Source organism: Malania oleifera, chromosome 3, assembly GCF_029873635.1.
Source record: "Malania oleifera isolate guangnan ecotype guangnan chromosome 3, ASM2987363v1, whole genome shotgun sequence".
Classification (NCBI taxonomy): Eukaryota; Viridiplantae; Streptophyta; class Magnoliopsida; order Santalales; family Ximeniaceae; genus Malania; species Malania oleifera.
The window spans coordinates 126427020-126451679 of record NC_080419.1 but is presented as its reverse complement, the minus strand read 5'-3'; the positions used below and the strand labels follow the sequence as shown (position 1 = coordinate 126451679).

Genomic DNA, 24660 nt, shown 5'->3' with positions numbered 1-24660 from the left:
GACACTTGACATATGTTTGCTGCAGCTACAAAATAGCAAGCATTTTATCATCTGTTTCACTGTGAGCCTGTAGCTTAGGGCAACATTCCTGGAATAATTTATAAATATGTTTAATATGTTTGCAAGTAAACATATTTGTTTGTTGAAGATTTCTTTCTTGGTCTTGATGTCTTATCGTGTTTGTATTTTTGCTAAGAAATTGTGGTTAAAGCGGAGAACACGAGTTGATGACCTTGCCTTGGAAGTTCATTTTAGGTCCACTGTGTGGCTTAGTGACATTGAGCATAAGTGATCTATAATTTGCTCTGATTGTGCAACTTCTTTTCAACCAGATTTTCTAAATATGGAAAATTGACTTATTTGCACTAAATAAAGAGGTTGGTTAGGTTTCGTCAAAGAAAATTTTATTTTCATGAATAAAAATTATTAAAAGAAACTAGAGCAACCTGAAGATTCATGGGGAAGATCTGACAAAGATGTATTTATTTATGAAAAACAGTAATTCTTAATCTCAGTGCCAATATTAGGTGCATATCTGATGCAGGACAAGAAGCCAAACCAGGGGTTGACCCTTTTTGGAGTTAATGGAGAAGAATTGGGCAAGGGTGGTTGTGTTTAATTAACTAGTTTATTTTGTGTGTTTAAGTTATTTAGAATAGTATTATGCATATTTGGGGGGCTTGTTTGTAATATTTGTGCATTTTTTTTAGGGGTTGTTTGTAATTTCATGTAGTTTTAGGGATATATGTGTTATTTCACATGTCAGTGGCTTTCTTATAAATAGTGTGAAAGCCATGTAGCGGAGTTTGTTGATAAATTTGAATGGAGAAGTTAACTTGCGATTCCGCCTTGTATCTTCCCTCTTCCCTCTTCCCTCTTCTTCTTCTTCTTCTTCTTCTTCTTCTTCTTCATGCAAGAGTAGTTTAGTTGATGAATTTGAACTGAGAAGTTAAAGTGTGATTCTCCACTTGTATCTCCTCTCTCTCCACTTCCCTCTTCCTTCTTCCTTCTATACTGTGCTGCATCATTGGTATCAGAGCCCAATATCGATCTCTGTTCTTCCACTTCAATCCCCAGTCTCCCCTTTCTTTTCTTCTTCTTTCACCTCCTGTTCTTCTCTGTTCTTTCTCTAACTCTCTGCTGCCTTCTAATTTCCACCCTGTAATTCTGCCTTTCTGTTTCTATCCCTCTTTATTTCCGTAATTCTCCTTCTCTTCTTCTATTTCTCCCCCCATAATTCCCCTAATTTTCTCAATTCTCTTCCCATCCTGTTTCCTGATCTGAACTCTCTTTTCTATTCTGATTCTCTGCTCTGCATTGCTGTTTTCTTCTCTTTTCCTTCTTCCATTTTCTTCTTCTTCTCTCCTCATTTTCGTTATTCTTTCTACTCTCTCTATTTCTAACTTTCTACCCCTGTTCTACACCAATTATCAGTCCTAGATTTTGAAAAAAAGAAACTCAAAAGAGTTATGAACTTCTTAAAAAAATTCCAGTCGCGTTCTCATTTTTTGGATGCCCTTTTCCTGGGAGATTTTCACAGCACCTCCAACACCATCAAAAACAGAAACCACTGAGAGGCATACCTGCAAAATTTCATTGCTGTTCAACCATGACTCTGGTCCTACATGCCGAAGAAGATTTCCCAACGTTAGCCTTCCAAAATCTCTAGTTTCCTGTGTTTTTTTTGTCACACAGCCACTGCCATTGAACTTGGAATCCTCTGATCTACCTTCGCCTGAAATCTCATCATTAGATGACCCTTGCTGGAGGCTCACACGCCCCACGTGTTGGCAACGCGCTGAGCAACCTTGACAGTTTGTTCTGAATTTTCTAATCTCGTGAGAAATTGCTCCAACCATGATATTTTTGGTTTTCTCCATTATATGTTGAACTACAGCATGATATTTTGATTGCAGACATGATATATTGCAATCAAGTGGGATAACTTGATATGGAAGATAGAGATTGTGATGCCCCGATTTTCGTGCAATTTTTTTTTTCTATATCCATAATAAATAAATAAATAATTACGTCATAAATCCACAAATCGACCACGTCAACAATCCTACTACCATTCATACGACCCGACCCGCATTAGGTATCGGGTAGAAAGTTATTTTATTATACAACCTAACAGCGGAAGACAATATACACATATTAGTCAGAATACAATACCCAGAGTATGCATATACACATATACACAATACTACCTCATATCCAAAAATAATACAATCCTAGGGAATCACACCTCCCTAGTCCAAACTTACCCTGTATATCAGGGTCCCAGCTCCCTATGATCACGGAGCTCTACCACCTGACCTATCTCTGTCCCCTGAAAAATTTAGATAATTTGGGTGAGACACATCTCAGTAAGAAGAAATAAATTATTTACAGTGTGTGGCCATATGAGTACAATTATAATACACTTACTTTTCAAATCACCGTTTTATCTGAGTAAATACACTAATATACACATTCTCATAATTGTATAGATATACAACACAAGCTTTTATAAGCTTTAAAAATCATTTCGCAAAATCAATCATTCCAACACATTTTTACCTGCGAAGTTCCTGAGAATAAGGAAGATTACCCACCCATACAGGTAGCTTCCCTTTGCCCTAACACGTTATGCAGTCGGGTATGACCACATCTGATACCTGTCAGGGCACTCACCTTACTCAGTAAGCCCTCAGGCGGAGAGTTTCACTTCGCCTTAATTATTTATATTATTAACTCACACGGTTCCATTTCTCAATTTTATCATTCTTTAACTTTTCGTTTCCATTTTACTTTCCGGCTCATGAGTATCTTCGGTATCAAATACCAACATCGTGTCTGTAACTCATGGCCACCCTAAGGATCTTTCTATACACGCCATGTTTCAATTATTATTATTATTTTTTTGTTTTGGGAAATCATTCCACTAATCTTCTATATCCCTTTTTGGAGTTATTGCAGAAATTGTCACTACTAACATAAAAAACCGGTTTTAATGCTTTATTGCAGCAATTTGAGAGTTTTCTAAGTGAATTTATTTCACTCTATGTCATACTCTAGATTAAAGGTGACCTGAAGATGGTTTTTGAAAATTGAGAGTCAAACTTGTGAATATATATGATTAGATCGAGAATTGTGTCAAATTGTGTTAAGAATTTTTGGTAATACATAGTTGCAATGGATATATGCATAAATCCAGCAATATGGTGACAAATTATTGTGCCATTTATCATATTTTGTGTACAATTTCAAGTTTTTTCACACATTACTTGCGTCTGGAGAAAATGTTTGAAAATCATCATTGATGGTCTATGAATGTGGTTTCTATAAATGGGTCATTCGTATGCAACTTTGTTCGGAACCTGACCCAAAACGTTGTGAGATATCTTGGGCTGATAACTCTGCATGTTTGTGAAAGATGTTTGGTTTCTATCTAAATGAGTGACTATTTTGATAATGTTTGGCGCGATATCATAGCCATGAATAATGGCTGTGTACTCCTTGGTTCTGCTTGGTTTGATGATTTGGGTGTGATTCAAGGACATGAGAACACATACATCTTCCACTATAATGGTAAGAAGATCATTTTGAAGCCTGCTTTACCAACCCACCAAGACAAATAATCTGCGATCATCAATCATGCTTGAGTTGCTGTCGCTTGAGGACAATACAAGCAAGGAAATACATGTCTTTGAAAACATCTTAAGTCTTTCAAACATTCTTATTGTTGAGTTTGTCATTCCTGATGTGTTCATTGATGCCAATTCTCAATTCAAGTCTATGGTGCTGTCAATGGAACATGATTTTTTGTATCATTCAAGCGCTGGCTTTTGAAGAGTCTAGTGTGCTTTTTTACTTCTGATCTTCCAACATTTCCAAATTTGAGGCCAAATTTTTTCTGGTGGGGGGGATTTAATGTAGGACTAGAAGCCAAACCTTGGGTTAATCCTTGTTGGAGATTAATTGATAAGAATTAGACAAGGGTTTTTGTGTTTAATTAATTAGTTTACTATGTGTGTTTAGTTTACTTAGTATAGCATTATGTGTATTTGGGGCTTGTTTGTAATATTTGTGCATTTTAGGGTTTATTTGTAATTTTGTGTAGTTTTAAAGGTGTGTGTAATTTCATGTGTTAGTGGCTTTCTTAAAAACAGTGTGTGAAAGCCATATAGGAGTAGTTTTGTTGATGAATTTGAATTGAGAAGTTAACGTGTGATTGTCCCTTCTTATTCTTCTTCATTGCGTTAGCCTTAGAAGATAAAGCTCACACGAAAGAGAAGAGTATAAGCCCATGTGTTTATGCAGGCACAAAATGAGAAGCAAAAACAACGAAAGAAGCAACATCCTTAAAATATCAACGTGATCAAGCGAATACAAGCTAAATTGATGTCTTTTTTTTTGGGAACTGAAGGAAAGAGAAGAGTATAAGCCCATGTTTATGCAAACAAAAAATGAGATGGGAAAACAATGAAAGGCACAACATCCTTATAATACCAACTTGATTGAGCGAATGCAAGCTAAATTGATGTAGTTCAGTACTTTTGTGCTTCACATGTATGCCACGGTTGCCGCTTTTGTTGGTTCTTCTACATGAAGCTTCCATGTTTATCTATTAAAAAACAGTAGAGACGATGAAAGCCTTCCATATCCACATGCCCCTCTAATGAAGCTTATATCTGCAGTGATGTAGAATTAAGGACTAAGGAGAGAGACAGAAGAGTGAAAAGAGGAGCGAGAGGAATGTAGAAGGGACAGAAAATTGTGTTACTTTGAACTCAATCTTAAACTAGCCAACTGTTTAGAACATTAAAATCGCCTAATGTATGAGGGAAACTAAAATTAAGAAAATTGCAAACTAACTCCTCAACATGCTTATTTACAAACAAACTCCTACTTAAAAGGCTAAAACGAATTCTGCTATTCAATTAAAGGTAATAATTTGTGTTTATGACCCAACGAACCCTTGACCCTATTCTTCAGGCAGCCTCCCCTTGACCCTATTCTTTAGGCAGCCTCCAAATTGCATCAAATCAATCCATCCAATAGCTGACATCTGTCAAACATTACACTTAAAATCCTCCCATTTCTTCTTTCCACATGCTCCAAAATAGAAATAAAAATGATTGGAGTTCCAAACGGCGCAATATGGGCTACATGATGGAAGCTCATTTTTCCTCAGTGACACCTTGTGTTAGATTATCCAAGGATGCTGGAAAAGTAAACACATCCCAAATGTTAAAGTTATTGTGTTCAACTCAGTAATGAACCCAACATGGTTTTCCTTTCCCTCTTGCTTTGCACAATAGGCGTAATTGTTAACTTTGGTTTTTTCACATCATGGTTGAGTTGGTCATCTATGAGAGCATGGGAATCTTTTCAAGTGTCAACCCAAGCACAACTAATCAGGACTAACCCAGCTTCCATTCCTTTAAATCCTGATTTAGGTCAGATTCAACACCTCCCCCCCCCCAAAAAAAAAAAAAACAAAAACAAAGCAGAAAAAAAGGAATAGATGCTTTGCTAAAACTCCACAGGCTACAATAAAGGAACTCCAAGAGCAGCAGCTCATAAACGGTTGGGAATGATTTCCAATTCCTTCCATCTTCAGTTGATGATATTTTGCTCTTCTTAAGTCAAGCAGTGCAATTTTCATCAGACTTGCTTTAAGGATGAAGTCTCTCTTTTAATTTGGGCATTAGACAATGATGATGAAGCACTTGGTTACAGATATTGGGGTAGCTGTTGCTGGTGAAGTTATGAGAATCGCTGCTCTAGATGTTCTTATCCTGATGCCAAATTGAAAGAGATGATTGAGGCGATCATGTTAACTTTTAAAGATATTCAGGACAGGTCTAATCGTCTATACACCAAGCAAATTGAAAGAAATGTTTTGAGTCTATCATTTTAACTTTTAAATATTTTCATGACAGGTCTAGTCGTCTATACAACAAGCAGATCTCCATTCTTGAAACATGGCGAAGGTTAAGTCTCATTGAGAGCTGGTGTCTATTGCCATGGTAAAAATATGTTTTCCATGTAACAGTCTCGGCTTTGTGGAGCTAAACAACAAAAGGATTCTTCCTATTGATTAAAAATTAGGTGCAAGTGCATGTGCTTTTAAACTGCTGCCATATCTAGTCAAGGCATCCTTCAAAGAGTTCAGTGAGCTAGAATATGGTCATGTAGAGGTTTATATTTTATTTGGATTTAGGAAAAAATATCCTAGTTGTTATTAGGTTTTGTAATTAATTCCTTGATTCCCAAGCATATTAGGCCTATAAATATATAATTGCAAGAATTATTTAGTACTTGAATATTGTGAGCTGAATCCGAGTTATAAGTGAAACGTGGTTGTTCCAGATACTGATGATACTATTTTATTTTTGTGTGATGATTTTTTGGTGCTTAAGATTAATTTTTGTGTGGTTTTTCCATGCTTTTAATTTGTGTCCAGAGATGTTTTTTCTAGCTTTGTTATGCTTGCAGTTTGTAGGTTGTTAGAGTGGCCTATGACTTTTTAGGAGTTCCTTTATATGGTATTTCTCACTTGGTGAGATTTTGAGATTTTCCTAAGATTTCTAAATGCCTTGATGACTGGAAGGGTGTCTTTTTCTTCCTCCTTGGGTGGTCATATTTTTCTAACTCGGGCTTGTCTTTTATGGAATCTACTTTTGTTTTAAGATTTTGGTACACATTGTGATTATTTTGGAGAGAATTACGAGGAATTTTCTTTGGTCATGGGTGGGTGAGAAGAGGGATCATCTTGTGAGTTGGGAGGGTTATAGGGAGGTTAAAACTGAGGGGGCCTCAGTCTTGGTAATTTGGTCTCTTAAAATATTGCTTTGCTAAATGGTAAGGACATTTTCATTTGGAAATTAATTTAATTTTGGCATAAAGTAATCGAGAGTAAATTTGGCTTGCAAGCGAATTGGTGGGATGCTAATGTTTGGAATCTAGAGCTATTTATGAAAGCCTATGGAAATTAATTTTGCAAGCATTTACCCCTTTTTCTTTCTTTGATAACAAATGAATTTCATTGATAAAATAGGAATGTACAAGGAGGAAAGTAGGTATCTCCTTTCAAAACTCCGGGTTGCCTTTTTCCTTTTCTCTCCGTCTTATCATATATATGTGTGTGCATCATGATGCACCTATCTCTTATTTTATTATTGTTGACAGTGACCTGGTTTCTTGGGATTTTTTCATTTTTTATAGAATTCTTATCCCTTATTTGAATTGCAGAATCAGGCCTGGAATGAAATCAAATTCCAGGAATGGAATCACATTCCTGTGTTTGGTCTGCGGAATCAAGGGTGTGAATGGTGAATTGTGGTTCCAGTATAGATGGGCTTGAATTGTTCTTCATTCCAATCAAACTTATTTTATAATAAAAAAATATTCTAAAAACAACAACAAATACTAATAATACTTAGCTATTATTACTATTATAATAAAAATAATAACAACTAATAATAATTGCAATAATGTTTATTGTTATACAAATAATAATAATGACAAGAACAATTTTAATAATAAAAGGCCAAAATATTAATAATAGTTATTATTTAAGGATAAAAATAATAATAGTTACTATTTTAAGGATAATACTTATTATAAAAATTATAAAAAAATAGTAATAGCACCAATAAAAAAATAGTAATTACTCTAATAATATTCGTTATTATGAAAAAAAATAAAATAATAATAATAAAAAAACAACAAATAATATTAATTGTTATTATTATTATAAAAAAACAACTAATAATAATTACAATAAGAACAACTAATAATAATATTTATTAGTATTAAAATAATAATAACAACAAGAACAATAATAATAAAAAATGCAAAAAATAATAATTATTATAAAAACAGTAAAAAATGATAATAAAAACTAATAATAATTACAATGGCTACAATATTTATTACTATAAAAATAATAATAACAAAAAGAACAATAATAGTAAAAAGGAAACAAATAGTAATTATTATTTAAAGACAATAATTATTATAAAAACAACAAAAAATAATAATAACTACTAATAATAATTACAATGACAATAATATTTATTACTATAAAAATAATAATAAAAAGGAAAAATAATAATAATTATTTTAAGGATAATAATTAGTATAAAAAAATAATAAAAACAGTATAAGATAATATTAACACAAATGAATATCACTACTACGAAATAAAAATAATAGTATGAAATTAGATAATTATGTATTAGGGGTTTTTATAAAAAATGACTTATTTTTCGTTCCCTTATAAAAGTCATTGAAGAACACCAAATGTTGGAAAGAAATTGAAATTGGATTCCTACAGTCATTACATATTACTAACCAAATCTAGTAATTGCATTCCAAAAGCAATTCCACTCTGACCTTGATTCCAATCCTCTCTCAATTCCTTTCTTGCTTCAATTTCATTATGCAAACCAAAGGGGAAGCTGAGGAGCTTTCTTTATTTCTTGCTTTGTTGGCTTCCTTTGATTATTCCCATTGTAGGGATGCCAAAGTTTGTGGTTTGGATGCTTCTAGGGTTTTCTCTTGCAATTATTCAATCCTCGCATATTTCCCTCTTGCTATTTTTTTTTTCGGAAAGTTAAGGTTCCTTTAAAGATTATTTTGTATTGATGGCCACTCTTAATAGCGTTAACACCAACAATCTGTTTTAGTTAGAATGCCTTATAAGGCTATGTCTCACAATGTGTAAGTGATGCCGACACATGTCAATGTATTTCTTCATTGTTTTGTGACTTTGTTTTATGGAACAAGCTTTTTAATCTCTTCTGAGAGTGTTGTGTGCCCCCTTGTTCTCGGAGGATTTTCTGATGACTGCTTTTAGAGGGTTTGAGAGGCATAATGATGCAAAGTCATTGTGATGGTGTGCAGTTTTTGCTATCTTGTGGGTGCTTTGTCTGAAGTTAAATGCTAGTATTTTTCGAGACTAGGTTTTTTCTATTGATTTGATATGGGATCAGATTGTATATTTTGCTTTGCTGCGGATTTTTTCGTCTAGTTGCTTTGTGAATGTGGTTTTGTGGTATTTAGCAAAATTGGATGGATTTGTTACCTTGATATTGTTGTCCTTTTATTACTTGTATTTTTTTTTATCCTTTATTTTTCATTTTTTTATGTTTTTCTCAAGAAGATTGTTTCCCTCCTTGTATATTCTTTATTCTCTTAGTGAAGTTTCTTTTTCTATCAAAACAATAATAATAGATTGAACAAATAAAAAAAAAAAATGATATTTCGGTTTGAAACTAAATAGTGCACACCAGTTGTAGATCTTCCCCTCCCTTGCTGCTCAGCCTTTTGGCTTTGACAGGGTAATTTTTGTATCCATCTTGTGTACGTTGGCTGCATGTGCACCCCTTTTGGCCTTTCTTAAGGATACTTTATTGCTCATACAAAAAGAATTCCATATCATGATAAAAAAGAACTTTTTGTTTGCTTGCACGTAGTCTTATGGACTTCATTTTCTATTTGCATTTATTATTTATTTTTGAAATTGTTATTAATATTATTCCATTATAACCATTTCTCCTATTAGGCTTGGATCTGGTTTTTTAGTGAAAACTGAAGCACTTAACATTTTTGTAGGAGTTCCATGCATATTTGGCGTCTTGACTTGTGATAACATGGAGCAGGTACCCTCCTAGTGTGTGCATTACTTTTCTACACTTTGCAAACAGCTTCTCTCTGTCCTTATTTCTTGCTAGGCACTTCTTCATGTCTTACTGTTAAAACTCACAGCTATGCAAGATATGAAACTTGTTGGAGTTATTTTCTTATATGGCACCAAATTATGCGACTGCTTACTGTTGTCTCCATGATCATTGCAGGCTTTAAATCGAGCTGGAGGAAAATCTGGGAATAAAGGTTCTGAGGCTGCCTTGACAGCTGTAAGTTGATGTTAAAGGAATGCTAGAAGACAAGCTTATTTCTAAGTAGTGTGATGGTGGTTTTTTGCCACCTTTTGAGTTTCTTCTCAATTAAACTTCATTTGGAGTTTGCTTTATTCTTGTTTTCTCAATCTCCCCAACCCCAGTTGCTGTATTTAGTTGTTTGTTGACGGGGTTGTTTCTTGTTCTTGCATGTCCACTTTTGTTGAAGACGGATAACATTGCATTTATTTTTTTAGATAACAGAAAAAAAATTCATTAATGGAAGAACAATGAAAATTACAGTGGAAAGAGGAATAGCAAAAATGTAAGTTTAGGACGCTCCCTGTTATCAAGATGGAAAACAATTCCAAAGTGGTCCTAGCATTGGGGGCAGGTGTAGTTCAGATGTAGCATGGTATAACGTGTGTTAAGGCTTATAGCATGGAATGTCTCGCTTTCTCTCTCGCCCCCTCTCCAGAAGTGCTGGGAAGGACATTGTATCCTCTGATGGTACACTCCATTCCCAGTCTACAAATTTCCAAGCTATGAGTCAATTTGCTCAAGTTTCAGAACAAGCTCAGAATGGCAGCAGAGAAGATCCAAAACAAGATTGTGGTGTTAAAAATGCAACAAGTTCTGAAGAGGGAACATAAATTGATGTGGAAAAGAGTAAAAAATTAGAAGGTTTTTTGGGGGGAGGAAGTCTGATGCTTTTTTGTCTTAATTATAACAGATTGGAGGGAAAAAGGTTTATGCTTATTGGAGGGCGGTATGTATGGGTGCTGAAATGAGGAAGTTGTTTGAAGATGAGAGAGAAAAATCTGGTGAGTAAGTGGAAAAGTTATTGAAGAGAGATTTTAAAGGAGAGCTTAGTATAGTGGAAGATTCCCATGCTAAGGAGGAGGTTGGGTGTAGTAAAGGGTTAAGTAAAGAAAAAGAGAAAAAAAGAAATGAGGGGACTTCTTAGATTCAGAAGTGATGATATTAGTGAGTTTGATTGTGGTGGGGAGGCTGTTGTTGGATGAGATTTGAGAACAAAATGGGTATGCTTCAGATTCCTGTGAAGAGATGGAGGATTTATCTTATGTCCACCCACCCCTATTAGAAGGTCTTCAGGGAGTTTCTTTCGATAATGATGGTCTATGTTAACAATTTACAGCGAAGGGATGGGATTTTGCCTACATTTGGGAAGGAGCTTCCTAAGGAGGATTTAGAAGCTCAAGATCTTTTGGCTAAAATGGACTTAAAGTTGACTGCTTTTAGAGGAAATAAGTGCAGAGGGATGGTGGCAAAATTCGAAAGATGAAGGGACAAAGGGAATTAGTGAATTTGAAGAGCTCAGTAATTTATGATGGGAAGGGGTTGAAAATGGGTTTCCTTTGTTAATGTTGTCTAGTGTTTTATGTGAAAGGGGGTTATCTAGTGTTTTATTTTTATTTATTTATTTATTTTTTCTTCTTCTTGTTTTATTGGTGGACTCCTTGTCCCTGCACTTTGTATCTTCCTTTCTTTCTATCTAAGGTAGCTTCTTTTTTGATCTAAAAAAAAAACTGTCATCATGAATATTGGAACTTGATATTTTCCCTAATATAAAATATATATTTTTCCTGTCAAGGCATATGCATCTATGTGTGTATGTATGTGTGCATGTGTATTTATCATAGCACTTTAATTTTATTATTATAGATGCATGTAATGTTTACAAAGATTCTTCAATTTCTTAGTATTCTTTGGCTTTACAATGAGTAATAAAATATTGACAAAAGGTATGCAGATGACTTTCATAAATAGAAACATAACACCTGGTACATAAGGATCCCAGCCTCCCACATGGGCACACCATATTGTACACCATGCCCTTCCTGGACCCCAACATGGCGTGGCTGCATTGGTGCCTTGTGTACTACATGTTGCATTTTCATTTATGAAAAGTTGCGTGCATAATTTTTGTCAATATTTTATTCTAAAGCCAAAGGATTAGGTCAATATTTTATTCCAGGTGGACCTTTGCCTTATTGGGATTTCCACTTTCGTAGATCGTTAAATGATAGGGAAATTGTAGAGCTATCCTCTTTGCTAGTTTTGTTGAAAATCTGTTGTTTTTCTTTAGAGGAGGATAGGCGGTCTTGGTTTTTGAATCCTTCGGGGTTATACTCTTGCAAATATTTTTGTGATTTTTTGAATTGGTCTAATTTACCTTTTCCTCTCTATAGTTCCATTTGGAGGGCCAAAATCCCCTTTAAAATCAAGGCTTTTATCTGGTTGGTTGCACTTGATAGAGTTAATACCAATAACTTGCTATAGGTTAGGAGACCTTTGAAGGCTATTTCTCCAGACATCTGTGTTTGTTTTAATTGTTCAGGATCTTCTTTGCATTTGTTCATTCATTGTGACTATGCTTGGAGGGCGTGGAACAAATTATTTGGTATTTTTGGTGATGTTGGGTGTGTTCCAAGACAGTGGAGGACTTTTTGGCAGTGTCTTTTGCTGGTTTTGGCAGGAAAAAGGAAAAGGCAGTGCTCTGGAGATGTGTATTTTTTATTTTTATTTTCTTTTTTGCAGTCTTTTGGGGGCTGTGGATAGGGTGTAATGTGTGTATTTTTCTAGGGAAGAAGTCATCTCTGTCACTGGTTTTGGAAAAGATACACTATTTGGCTTCTCTTTGGTGTGTAGAGCAGGGGAATTTAAAGGGGGTGAGCTTGTCAGATATTCAGCATGATTGGCGTTTTGTGTTGGAGTGTTAGTTTATGTTGGTTTTTGTCTCTTTTGTTTTGTAGTTTTTAGGTTGTTTCTGTGTGTTTTCTATTTGGATTTTCCAGTCTATGTTAAGGAGATGTCTTATTCTCTTAGTTGTATATTCTTATTCTGTTAATGAAATTCTTCTTTTATTATAAAAAAAATTAGAAAAAAAGGAGCACAGAAAGAACTTATATTAATTATCTATTCCTTCTTGTGCCGTGTCTATTTCCTGTGTTAGTTGCTTAATGATATGATGCCATTGACCCAAGATGTTTGTAAAAGTTATTTTTGTAGTGGTTGAAAAACCATCTTTTTTTAGGATCATTATAATGGATATTGAAATTTTAGTTTGTGCGGTATCAGTTGTGCATGCCAGGTTAGCCACTGGTGGAAATATTGAGGGTACATTTTTCATGGAAAATTATTTTCATTTTCTATTCTCAGTTCACCTCAGTATCTGTTTCTCATATTCTATTGCATTGCAATTTTGCATGGAAGGTTTGGAATGAGTTTTTAATTATTTTGAAGAAAGCTGGGTTTGTCCGAGAACACTGGAGGAGTTCTTGGCAATATCTTTTGTGGGGTTTGGGAGGAGGAAGGAAGGTATTGCATTATGGAATTATGCTTTGTTTGTAGTGTTATGGGACTGTGGAAGGAACGTAATCTATATATTTTTTCAGGGAAGAAGATCCCACATTGGTTGGTGTGAGAGAGTGCTTTTTATGGCTTCTTTGTGGTGTGTGGGCAATGGAAATTTTAAGGGTGTCTGATAGATGTTCAGCGGGATTGGAAGTCACTTCTAAGGGCTTGCTGATTTGAGCTTGCTGTTGTTTTGTGTTTTCCTTTTTTTGTTTTGTTTTTTGGGGTTTCCCAGATTTTGTTAAGGAGATGTCTTTTCTCCCGTTTGTACATTCTTTCTTAATCTAATGAACTTCTTTTTCTATAAAAAAAAAAAAAAGAACTAAAAACATGTCACCCTGTTTTCCTGTTCTACTCCTCCCCCTCTGGCAAATGGAGGGCTGTCAATTGCTTAATTAGTCCAAGAGTTCTACCCCTCCTCCACCTGCTACCACCCACTCACTCTGTTATTCTAGTTCTACCGTACGCCACTTACTACTACTGAGTCACTCCTCACCAGTGTGTTATTTGGCCTATTTGTTGGTGTCCTAACCGTTTTAGATGCTCCTTCTTTGCCTTGTCTTCTATAGGTACTATGCCCAACTTACCAAAAATGTGTTCATTCCTTAATTTATTTTTTACAATTGTGTTAGACATACATTTTATCATTTTCTTTTGACAACTTTTACTTTTCAGATATGCTATTTCTTTGTTGCTCAATATTGTGATCCATCTAGCATTGTTGGTCTTATGGCTGTTGTAGAGAACTTTCCTCTTAATTTTAAGTGTTCTATAACACATAGAACACCCCTTCCCTTTTAATTTTAAGAATGTTCTATAACAACATGACATCCCCAAAACACGCCTCCATTTTACCTAACTTGCTTTCTTTATATGTATTACATCTTCTTCAATTTCTTCTTTATTGTATAATAGAAATAAGGTAACGAAATTAATGCTATTATTTCTTGACCATCAAGTTTCTCTTATATTCCTCCAACATGATTAAAATTACATATTATATATATCATATCGTATTTCTGCTTATGTTAAAACTTCTGTATTCTAAAACCTCTTCCAAAATTCTTACTTAAATTCTGCTTCACCTCTAGTTTCATATATTAAGACTATCATCGGTATACAAGGTACACCAAGAAACTTCATTTTGGATGCTTTTAGCAAGTTGATCCATCTCTAATGCAAAATCATAAGGACTTAAAGCAGACCTTTGTTTTGATGGGAAATTCCTTAGACTCTCCAAACATAGTTAAAATACTAGTCATTACTCTATCATATGTGTGTGTGTGTGTGTATAGCCGTATTGACATCTATACACCTAAAACAAAATCCTGAGTTTTTTTCCTAGAACCTGCCATAGAACTTCCCTTATCCTATCACAGGCTTTGTCTAGGTCAATAAAAATATTGTGCAAGCTCCTCTTCTTTTCCATAAAGTTTTTCATTGATCTTTCTTATTAGAAATATAAAAATCAAACTGATAAAAGAAGGAAAATCTTTGATGACTTTAGGCTTTTTGATCCTAAGCTGAAAGGTCATGGTTGGACAAATTCACTTTCTAATGTTTTATGGGCTGTCTTATTTTTAGTTTGGTTGGTTTTTGCCTGCTTTATTGTTTTGTGCGTTGGTTTAACCCTTTTCGCCTATCATTATTACTTCTAGAAAGTTTAAGAGTTTTGGAAGAGATAATGGGGTGGGTCCCAGAAATGTGGAGCCATATAATGGGAAAAGTCATGTCTAGCCGTTTTCAGTGATCGAGTGATGTGAGAACAGAGTGACATATTTGCAGGTATCCCTTATTGCACAAAATTTCTCTCATCAGTTATTACTTCTAAAATGTTTAACAGGGTTTTGGAGGAAATATTAGGGTGTGTCCCCTGACATGCGATGTAGATCTATCTAATAGGAAAAATCATGTTTAACATTTCCAGTGGTGTGGCAACAGTGACATGTTTGCAGTTCTATTTTCTGACTGCACAACATTGAAGGTAAGAGCTTATTTGGACCTTATGTTGAAGATAGTTAATAATGGTCACCATTTAACATCTTTTGCTTAGGCAGGATTTGCAATCCACTCTATGGCAATGCCCACCTATGTTCTAAAATTTTAATTTGATTTGCTCTAAGTAGCCATTTGATACATTGCTGAGGTTGTGCTGTCTTCAACTCTGTTCCTTTCACATTGAAGGGTATTTGGCAAATATACAATTACTTGGCATTCACGTCGTGCAGACTTATTAATTCCTCAATGTGGATGTCTTGATGAAGCAAAAAGAGAAGATTATCTTACATGAATTCTTTTGTTTTTATGGTTGTTCTCGTTTACACTGCAGATTGAAATGGCATCTTTGTTTGAGCACCATCTGAAGCAGTAGGGATGATCATGGCCTTGATCTTGTACTTACGCATACAAGCCAGAATGTTGCTATCAGAGGTCAACAGAACAAAGTGCAAAGAGTACCTGGCATCTGTCTGTTGTTTCATTTTTGGTTTTCTAGATGCTGTTAGTGTCGAAACCACCCAACCATGAATGGAGAATACTTCAAAATGTTTATCCAAACAAGTCCTACCCGTGACGTATGAGAATAATTTTGTTTCTCGTGTAATAAATTGCTTGAATTTTCCCAATGACTTTTTTTGTTATGTTTTAGTTCTTCAGGCGGAATGGAGTATCACACACCCATAGTATTTCACCATGATTTAAGTCCCCATACTTCGTTTGAGTTGGCTGGATATGCTATAGCTTTGATCATCATATTTCTCCAGGGTTTTTTGTATTGTGTTTTTTTTTTTTTGATGACTCGAGGACTCGAACCATCATTGCGTCACTTTAGACATTATGGTGTGACACCATATCCGAGGGAGTGAAAGCTGCCCGTCCATTGACGCATCCCTAGTAATTCACCGGGGTAAACTTTTAAGAGAGAATCAAACTCGTGACCTTTGGGATCACCAAAGTCACAGGTCGCCTACCACTTGAGTCAACTCGGCTGGCTCAAGTGACCTTATACTGTGTTTCGCTGGTTTTTTTTTTTTTTTTTATGAAGATAGCTAGGGTCCTATGGACTGGCCCCATTTGTATTGCCACCATCAGACCTAAAAAAAAAAAAAAAAAGATAGGAAATTGAACTTTTATTTTTCGTTTTTTTTTTTCCCTATTTGTGCGGGGTTTAAGCAGAAGATGATAAAAGAGTACTTTTCACTCAATGAGTGGGGTCATGGTAACACCTGAAGCCTTCATCACGAGAGGGTATGCTCTAGCACATCCTTCGTTTTGACCCACTGGCGCAAACTGCTTGTATCACATTCACATTTCGTGTCATCTGCAGATGAAGTTAAGAAGGACCTTTTTCTCGTGGGATTGCAACTCTGCACAGAAACAAGGAATCCATAGTTCGCGAATGCGGACCAACCGCCCGCCCATCCACCCACACACACTCACACAGACACAGACACATACACACACAATATACCTTAAATTATACCAAATCCAAACGCATTTTCAATGACGGCAGCACAATCCGTAAAAGCTGGGACAGTGCCTACCTTCAACACTAATCCATTCCAAAATACCTGAGAGCAGTGCTCACTAACTTTCCATTTTAATTTTGCGAAACTTTAAGGAGACTACTTTTCCCTGCATTATTCTACAAAGCTAAATCTTCCAAAACAAGAATTTTGCAAAAAGAATTTTGAACTGAACAAGCCATCTCTTGGAGTTGCCTTGTCGATCTGTTAAACTATGTTCCACTTATTTAATTTTTTATTTTCCTTTTTCCTTTGAAATAGGCAATTATGATGCACTTTTGAGTCCCTTAAGAGACACTTGTTGCACTTTAAATTCCTATGAAACAAAGTGAACAAAACTGCATCTCAAATAAAAGAAAAAGAAGAAAAAAAAAGGCATTAAGAAGCTTAGAATCGAAGTTTATGGCACAGCAAATAAACAGAGATCACTGCTAACAGAAGGAATATTTGCATAGCTCCTCCATGCCTATAGACCTATGCATCATTATATAATGTATTTCATAGGCTATACCGTTTACGCAAGGTAAGATGGTACTTGATTGACAGTTACTGAAGCTAGCCATGCAAGAAGGATCCCTATGGGCTGTGGTAGTAGCCATCATGAAGAAGAAACCTTTATATTCTCCTCTTATTCCTCTTAAATTCCCCAGCCACCAAATGCATATGGGAAGAGTTCAAGCATATAACATACAGCGATTCAAATAATATAAGAAAAGCTGCATACATTAATCTGTATCTCTTTCTAGACATGGTGATTTTGCAGTTCTCTCTCCCCTCTCCTGTAAGCCTTCCAATACCAGTAAAGCACCTGGTCCCTGAAATGGTTCATAGACGCGGGAAACCTGCATTGAAGCTTCCTCCTGCAGTTCCTCCAAACTTGTCTGTGCACAATTCAATGCCACATGAACATCTCATTTCGGTGTTTCCCCCAATAAATCAGGTTCAAATTTCTCCACTCATTAGACCTGTAAAATTTTTTTCTAAAGGAGAACATTTTATACACACAAGTGGCAATGAGTTTATACATGGTTCATCTCCTGCTCTTATGTTTGGTTTGCCATAACTTTGTGCTGTTTATAAACCTGACCTTAAACAGAGAAATCCAGTTTTAAAGAGAAAAAAAATGGTAAAAAGCTTGTGGCACCCCATACTTAAAATTATACTCATGAATTGATTCATGTCAGAGTGTAGCAGGGATAGTATTTGGAGATGGATCAGAGTCACGGCTCTATCCATTGACAAAGAGAAGATCTGAAGGGGCCATTCCTATAGGAGCAAATTACAGACTCATTGATGCAGTCATGAGCAACTGCATTAACAGTAACATAAACAAGATATATGCATTCACACAATTCAACTCAACATCTCTCAATTCCCACCTTTCAAGAGCTTATTCTGGAGCAGGTCTTGGGAAAGAAGGATTTGTTGAAGTGATTGCAGCATACCAGAGCCCTGAAGACCAAGGCTGGTTTCAGGTGAGACTAAGATATTTATGTTGAATTATATCGTGTAATCTTTGTTTCAAGTTCATATTATATTATGTGCTTAATTGAACTAATCTGGCTCGTAGCAATATAAACGTGATTCTAAAGGTTATTTACATGGCTTTTGATTATGCTTTCTCAATATCAGGGAACAGCTGATGCAGTAAGGAGATGTTTGTGGTTGCTAGAAGAGTGCCCTGTGGTTGAGTATTTGGTCCTTCCCGGGCACCATCTCTACAGAATGGACTATCAGAACCTCATAGAGGCCCATCGAAACAGCAAAGCAGAAATAACAATTGCAGCTTTGAGTGCTGTGAAAAATCAAGACCCAGGTTTTGGGTATTTAAAAGTAAATTCTGAGAATAATGTTCTCGAGTTTGTAGAGAAGTTAGACAACAAATTGGTGAATTTTGCTTCTGTAAGTTGTCTTAAGTTACTCTTCTTAATTTTGAATTTATGGCTTTGCTGGAAGTTGAAAAAGCGACAGAGAGAACAGACCTAAAGAAGCTTTGATCTGCAAATCAGGTAAAAGTTGCAAAAACACCAAAGGATATTGCCTACAATAATTTTGCTAGTATGGGGATCTACGTCATTAACAGGGATACGATGACAAAACTTCTCACAGAATATTTCCCCAGAGCAAATGACTTCAAGAGCGAAGTAATACCAGGTGCAATATCCTCAGGAATGAAGGTCAGCATTTTCTGATTATGAGTATTCATATTTCCTTCCCTTCCTTTAGTTTCTAGAAGTCCAGTTCCTTTTGTACAAGGTTGCAGGTTCAAGCTTACCTGTTTGATGGATATTGGGAGGACATGAGGAGCATTGAAGCATTTTACCAGGCAAATTTGGAAAGCACAAAGGGAAAAAGCATGGGATTTAAGTCAGTAATCTCAAATACCAGGAAAGGCTGAAAATTTTTCAATTATAATGGTCTCAAACAACTAACACATTCTTCATCCTTTGGTAGCAGCTTATATGACAAAGAATTTCCCATCTACACTTTGCCTCGGCATCTGCCTCCAACTCTAATAACTGATGCTGCAATAACAGATAGTGTCATTGGAGATGGTTGCATTCTTCATGTAAGAAGTTTCCTTTTTATTTTTTCATTAAAAAATCAGTCCCTAAAAGTTTAGCAGAAACCTTTTACTGCATATATACAAAAGTGCAAAAACACATAAAATACTTTAAAACGCAAAGTTAAATTTATGCATCTACATTATGAAGAGTGCGTCTCATTATTCTCATAAGTAATTTTGTTATATCTTTGTCATTATTTGTTTCTGGGAAATATTTTTTTGGCCTTTCTAAGAGTAGAGGTGCAACATCAAGAGGACTGTAGTTGGCATAAAAACAAAGATTGGGGAGGGGGCTGTGATTGAGGATTCAGTGATCTTGGGTTCTGATATTTATCAGGTAAGAAACCTAAAAAACATTTCATCTTCAATTACTGATGTGCCATTATCATTATTATTTTTTTAAAAATGCATGAAAGTGATTTATTTTTTCTTTTTCATTTTCTCCTCACCTTGAAGCATTTAAAACTGCCAACAGTTCTTATCTTCTTCTCTCATGGAAGCATATGCTCAACAGATAGATGACGTTCAAGGGAGGGACAAGAGCATTCCAATCGGAGTTGGGGAGAACTCTCACATAAGGAAGGCTATAGTAGATAAGAATGCGAGGATTGGCAAAAATGTCATGGTACTGCTGAATAAAACAGTATACAAAATGTCAGGGAAACACATGGGCATTAGGATTTTGGGATGTAGGATTTATTATTATGTTTTTCTTTTTCATGCTGCCAAGTAAAATTGGATGTGGGATCACATTTAAATGCATATGTGAGAGCACCCTCACACACAAAACACACCATCTCTCCCGGGGGCAAAGCTAAATTTTCTACTAAGAGAGCTGCAAATATACAACATTTGCCCAACTTATTTCTTGTTTTTGGGGGTGAGGGGTGGAGTGTTTTACAGTTTTCAGTATATAAATTAATTCTGTATACTGAAAACTAATTAAATTTATTAGTTTACAGTTTTCATTCAATTATATGGAGATGAAGGATTGCCACTTTGGGTGTGAATGTGTTGATACAGATTATAAATAAAGACAAGGTGGAAGAAGGGAACAGAGAAGCTAATGGGTACGTGATCAGAGATGGAATAGTGGTTGTTCTCAGGGGCGCAGTCATCCCTGATGGTAGCATCTTATGACCTACAATGTTATGTATCAACAATACATGATTCATTCTTTTGTTGTACAATAACCAAAAAAGAAGCAAAAAAAAGAGATTAAAAAAAAAAAAAAAACAGATTGAGTGTAGCTTTATTTAGGGATTCAAAATTGATGTACGTTGATTATTGGTTTTTTGTCCGTTTGTTCGTTGTTTTTTCTTGTTGTGATATGGATGGGATAAATATTAAGTATAGTGGAATAAGTACAAGAAGTAAAAAAAAAAAAAAACAACCAGAAAATGACAAACAACAAGAACAACAATAAGATTTATGTGATTCGGCAAAGCCTACATCCACGGAAGCAATGACACAAGAATTTCACTAAGGAAATCTTAAATTACACAATACACTTCTCAAAATGATCACACCAAGTAATGCTTTTTCCATTCCTTGTTGTACAAGAATATCTTTCACTCTCCTTTGCCATAAATCAAAGTTTCCGATTCCATCAAATTTAACGATGTCGTATCTTGCAGAAGATGATCCCGATGCCATAACAATAATCGCTTTGATACCAATTTGTTGTGATATGGATGAGATAAATACTAAACACAGTGGAATAAATACAAAAAGTAAAAGAAACACAACAATAAGAGCAAGAATAAGATTTACGTGGTTCTGTAAAGCTTACATTCACAGAAGCAATGACACAAGAATTTTACTAAGAAAATCTCAAAGTACACAATACACTTCTCAAAATGATCACACACTCTCAATACATACCCAAAATGACATATATATAATAGTCTTTTGGAGGTTTCCCTCCAATTACCCAACCATCCACAACTGAGGCGGAATATATGGCATATGCCGAAATTGCAAAGGAAGCCTTATGACTTACCGGTTTAGTCAGATAGTTGGGGTTACAACAAGATGGAGTGGTGCCGCATTGTGATAGTCAGAGTGCCATTTACTTGGCGAAGAATCAGATATACCATGCTAGAACCAAGTACATTGATGTGAGATTTCATAGAGTTCGGGAATTGATTGCTTCGGGTGAGCTTGTGTTGGAGAAAGTTCACATGTTTGAAAATGCAGTGGATATTCTAACGAAATTAGTTACTTCTGAGAAGTTCAAACATTGCTTGGACTTACTGTCACAACCCCAAAATCCTGCTATATATATATATATATATATATTTTTCCACATAATAATAATAATAATATCTCTGATACTATAAAACATAAACAAAGTCAACCTGGACCCCATGGGATACCAAGGATAAACCTATCCATACATACATGTCAACTATGCAGCGAAAATCATGATTTACCCAACCTTATATATAATACCAGAGTTCTACTGTATCCATAAATACACATATACAACCCCAACGAAAAACCACAAATATTCTAGGGTCATACCCAAAAACCATCCTGATCTCAACTCAACTACTTACCCTGTAACTGGAGTAGTACTAACAATCTCCTCTATCTAGTAGCTCGCTTGTAGAAACTCAAAGAATTATGGTATTTAAATAATAAAGAGGGAGAAAAAGGAAATTGTAAAGGGGATCATTGCAGGTCCTCGCGTTTGTCGACGAAATTGCTTATTGGGATCGTTGACGGGGACACGTGTCTCGTCAATGAGAAGTTACTGAGAGACTATTTTCAGCTCTGAATTTGGTCGATAAGGAATAAGAATTCGTCGATGAACTTCCTTCGTGGCCTCATTGACGAAGTGACATGGCTCGTCGACGAGTGCAAGTGTATAAATAGCCTAAACTCGATTTTTTTGCAAAAATTACACGAAGGATCACTCACTCTCTCTCTCTCTCTCTCTCTCTCTCTCTCTCTCTCTCTCTCTCTCTCTCTCTCTCCTGTTCGTCCCCTCTCTATTCTCTCTAAGATTTTTGGTCCATTCTTCGTCGGATCGACGATCCGAGGCCGTCACGACACTCCTAAGAAGTTTCTCTTCAAGTCTACTGGAGTGGATCGTTAGTGGGGTTAACTTGGACTCCATCCCAAATTCAGGATAAGACCTTTTATTTAGTATTTGGCTCTCCTACAGTTGTAGAAAATGTAGTACTCGAAGAAATATTAAAGTTTTGTTTAGGGCAATGTTGTTTTCAGGGTGTTGAACGAGAAACTCTGCGGGTGTAGGACTAGTGATTTTAGGGGCTTTCCAAAAGTCAGGTAAGGAGATAAACTAAGTCAGGATTTCATGAAAATGTATTTATTACTTTACAACATTTAATTTTAGATAAATATGTATATTGAATAATTATGTTGGAAATAATGTTGTTGATCAGAAATATGGATTTCATGTATAATATCAGAAATAAGTTTATTATCTCTTTTGTGTGGCATGAGTAATATTTACCACGGAAATTATAATGATGAAATATTATGTTTACAAAATAGGTATGTTATTACTGCTTTCAAAAAAATGTTAAAATGATACAGAGATTTTTCAGACTAAGGAATTTTATATGATATGTCGGCGTAAGGGCCGAGGATTCTACATGATATTCCGGCGTAAGGGCCAAACATTTATATGAAATACAGGCGCAAGGGCCGAAGGTTTTTAAGATAAGCAATACCAGTATACGGGCCGTGATTTATAAAATACAAAATTTTGGCGTAAGAGTCGTAAATTTTATATGATATGTTATGCAAAAATGTATGAAAATATTAACATGACATATATGATTATGAAATAGCCATGTATCATTATTTGGAAATATGTTATATGTTATCAGAACCTGGTTGACTTGGTTTAGGCTTTCACGAAGCACAGTACCGTAGCTATATGATCACGATCATGTTTATGTTAATGTTACTGCTTGCCATACAGGGCAGTGGGAGATCAGCAGTCGATGTGGTTTATTATAGCGCAGACGTCCCTCTAGAGTCCGGACTAAGAGGGGCAGACTTATCGTACTTACAGACTTATGTTGCTCTAACATGGTCGTCTAGCGCAAGGTCTTGCCTTCGGGCCGCACAACCCAGTCATGTGGGGGTAAGACATGATACCAACCAGCTAACCATCCAGAATGTTTTCTGTAATGACCTGCTATTTTTTTCTAGTTCAGTTTTTTTTTTTTTTTTTAATACTATGAAATTTATAATGCTCTAATACCTACTAGATTAAACCAAACCATCAACCTAAGCAGCGAGAAGTGGAATTCATATAAACACAATCAAGAAAATATACAATACCAGAGTGCTAAAATGTTTCCAAAATATACATATACGACTATTTCCCAAATACCCTCAACTGAGTAACCTTCCTAAAATACTCACTCTATTGACAGACCTAAAATGTAACCTCTTCTATCTGCGAGCCTGATCTGCTCGCCTAGTTGGATCACCTAAAAAATATTAATTTAATGGGATGAGACGAAGTTCAGTAAGACGAAATATGCTATTACTAGTGTGTGGCAAATAAGTTACAATACTCTGAAAATCTGTTTCTATATAATCGTGTATAACTGAATCTGTAAATACAGTACAAGTAATATAAACCACCACCTTTTACCATGTTGCTTAACATATCTGTGTTTTAGGTTTCTATATATAATACTTTTAATATATATACGTATATTCCCTATTTCTGTGAAACTGTACATACACAATAATAACTGAAAACTTCCCTGGATGGATAACTGTATGTCATGATTTAACCCCTCATAACAGGGTTGTGCGGCCTGTAGGCGGGATCTATCCTGGTCAGTCAGGATAGACAACTATACTCCGTCAGTCTGATCAGCACTCCTCAACCCATATCTAATGGGGAGCCTGTCTACACGTGGGCACGATTGATATACCTACCACGTATTATCTAAATAGGTGGTTGAACTCTATTCTGTATATAGCAACGGTACCGTGCTCTGTAAATTGTATCTGTAATGGTCCATCAGGATCTAATACTATATAATACATCTCTATATACAATTATCTGTTTTACCATGATTCTGTAATGACTGTATTAACCATGACACTGTAGTAAACTGTATCTATATCAACCGTGTTTCTGAAATTAACTGTAAATTTGTATTTCATTGTACTGTAAACTGTATAATCATGGTATTCTGTAATTGCTATAAAACATATCCATTGTCTGTATATTCTGTAAAATATAACTCTGAAAAATACTATAAAGCATGTTTCTGTCTATATCTATATTCTCAAGCCA

The 24660-nt window shown here is 35.4% G+C and overlaps 2 protein-coding genes across 2 annotated transcripts in view; both read left to right on the top strand.

Annotated features, from left to right (window-relative positions):
* LOC131150390 (6,7-dimethyl-8-ribityllumazine synthase, chloroplastic) overlaps nucleotides 1-15895 on the top strand; it is a 34502-nt gene extending 18607 nt beyond the window's left edge. The window contains exons 7-9 of the mRNA XM_058101083.1: nucleotides 9610-9656; nucleotides 9852-9911; nucleotides 15601-15895. Coding sequence (XP_057957066.1) covers nucleotides 9610-9656; nucleotides 9852-9911; nucleotides 15601-15642 — 149 coding nt within the window. The 3' untranslated portion in view covers nucleotides 15643-15895. The remainder of the gene's footprint in view (nucleotides 1-9609; nucleotides 9657-9851; nucleotides 9912-15600) is intronic.
* A 1648-nt stretch (nucleotides 15896-17543) lies between these two features.
* LOC131150389 (inactive glucose-1-phosphate adenylyltransferase small subunit 2, chloroplastic) lies at nucleotides 17544-20648 on the top strand. The gene is made up of 9 exons (XM_058101082.1): nucleotides 17544-17735; nucleotides 17980-18270; nucleotides 18428-18697; nucleotides 18805-18972; nucleotides 19059-19162; nucleotides 19253-19364; nucleotides 19600-19698; nucleotides 19876-19986; nucleotides 20385-20648. The coding sequence occupies exons 1-9, from the start codon at nucleotides 17544-17546 to the stop codon at nucleotides 20499-20501; spliced, it is 1464 nt and encodes a 487-aa protein (XP_057957065.1). The 3' UTR covers nucleotides 20502-20648.
* Nucleotides 20649-24660: the final 4012 nt, after the last annotated feature.

Coding starts and splice junctions, on each gene's coding strand:
- LOC131150389 (XM_058101082.1), top strand. CDS start 17,544: ATGGTGATTTTGCAGTTCTCTCTCCCCTCTCCTGTAAGCCTTCCAATA. Junction 18,271..18,427: donor AAGACCAAGGCTGGTTTCAG/GTGAGACTAAGA, acceptor TCTCAATATCAG/GGAACAGCTGATGCAGTAAG. Junction 19,365..19,599: donor GAGATGGTTGCATTCTTCAT/GTAAGAAGTTTC, acceptor TTCTAAGAGTAG/AGGTGCAACATCAAGAGGAC.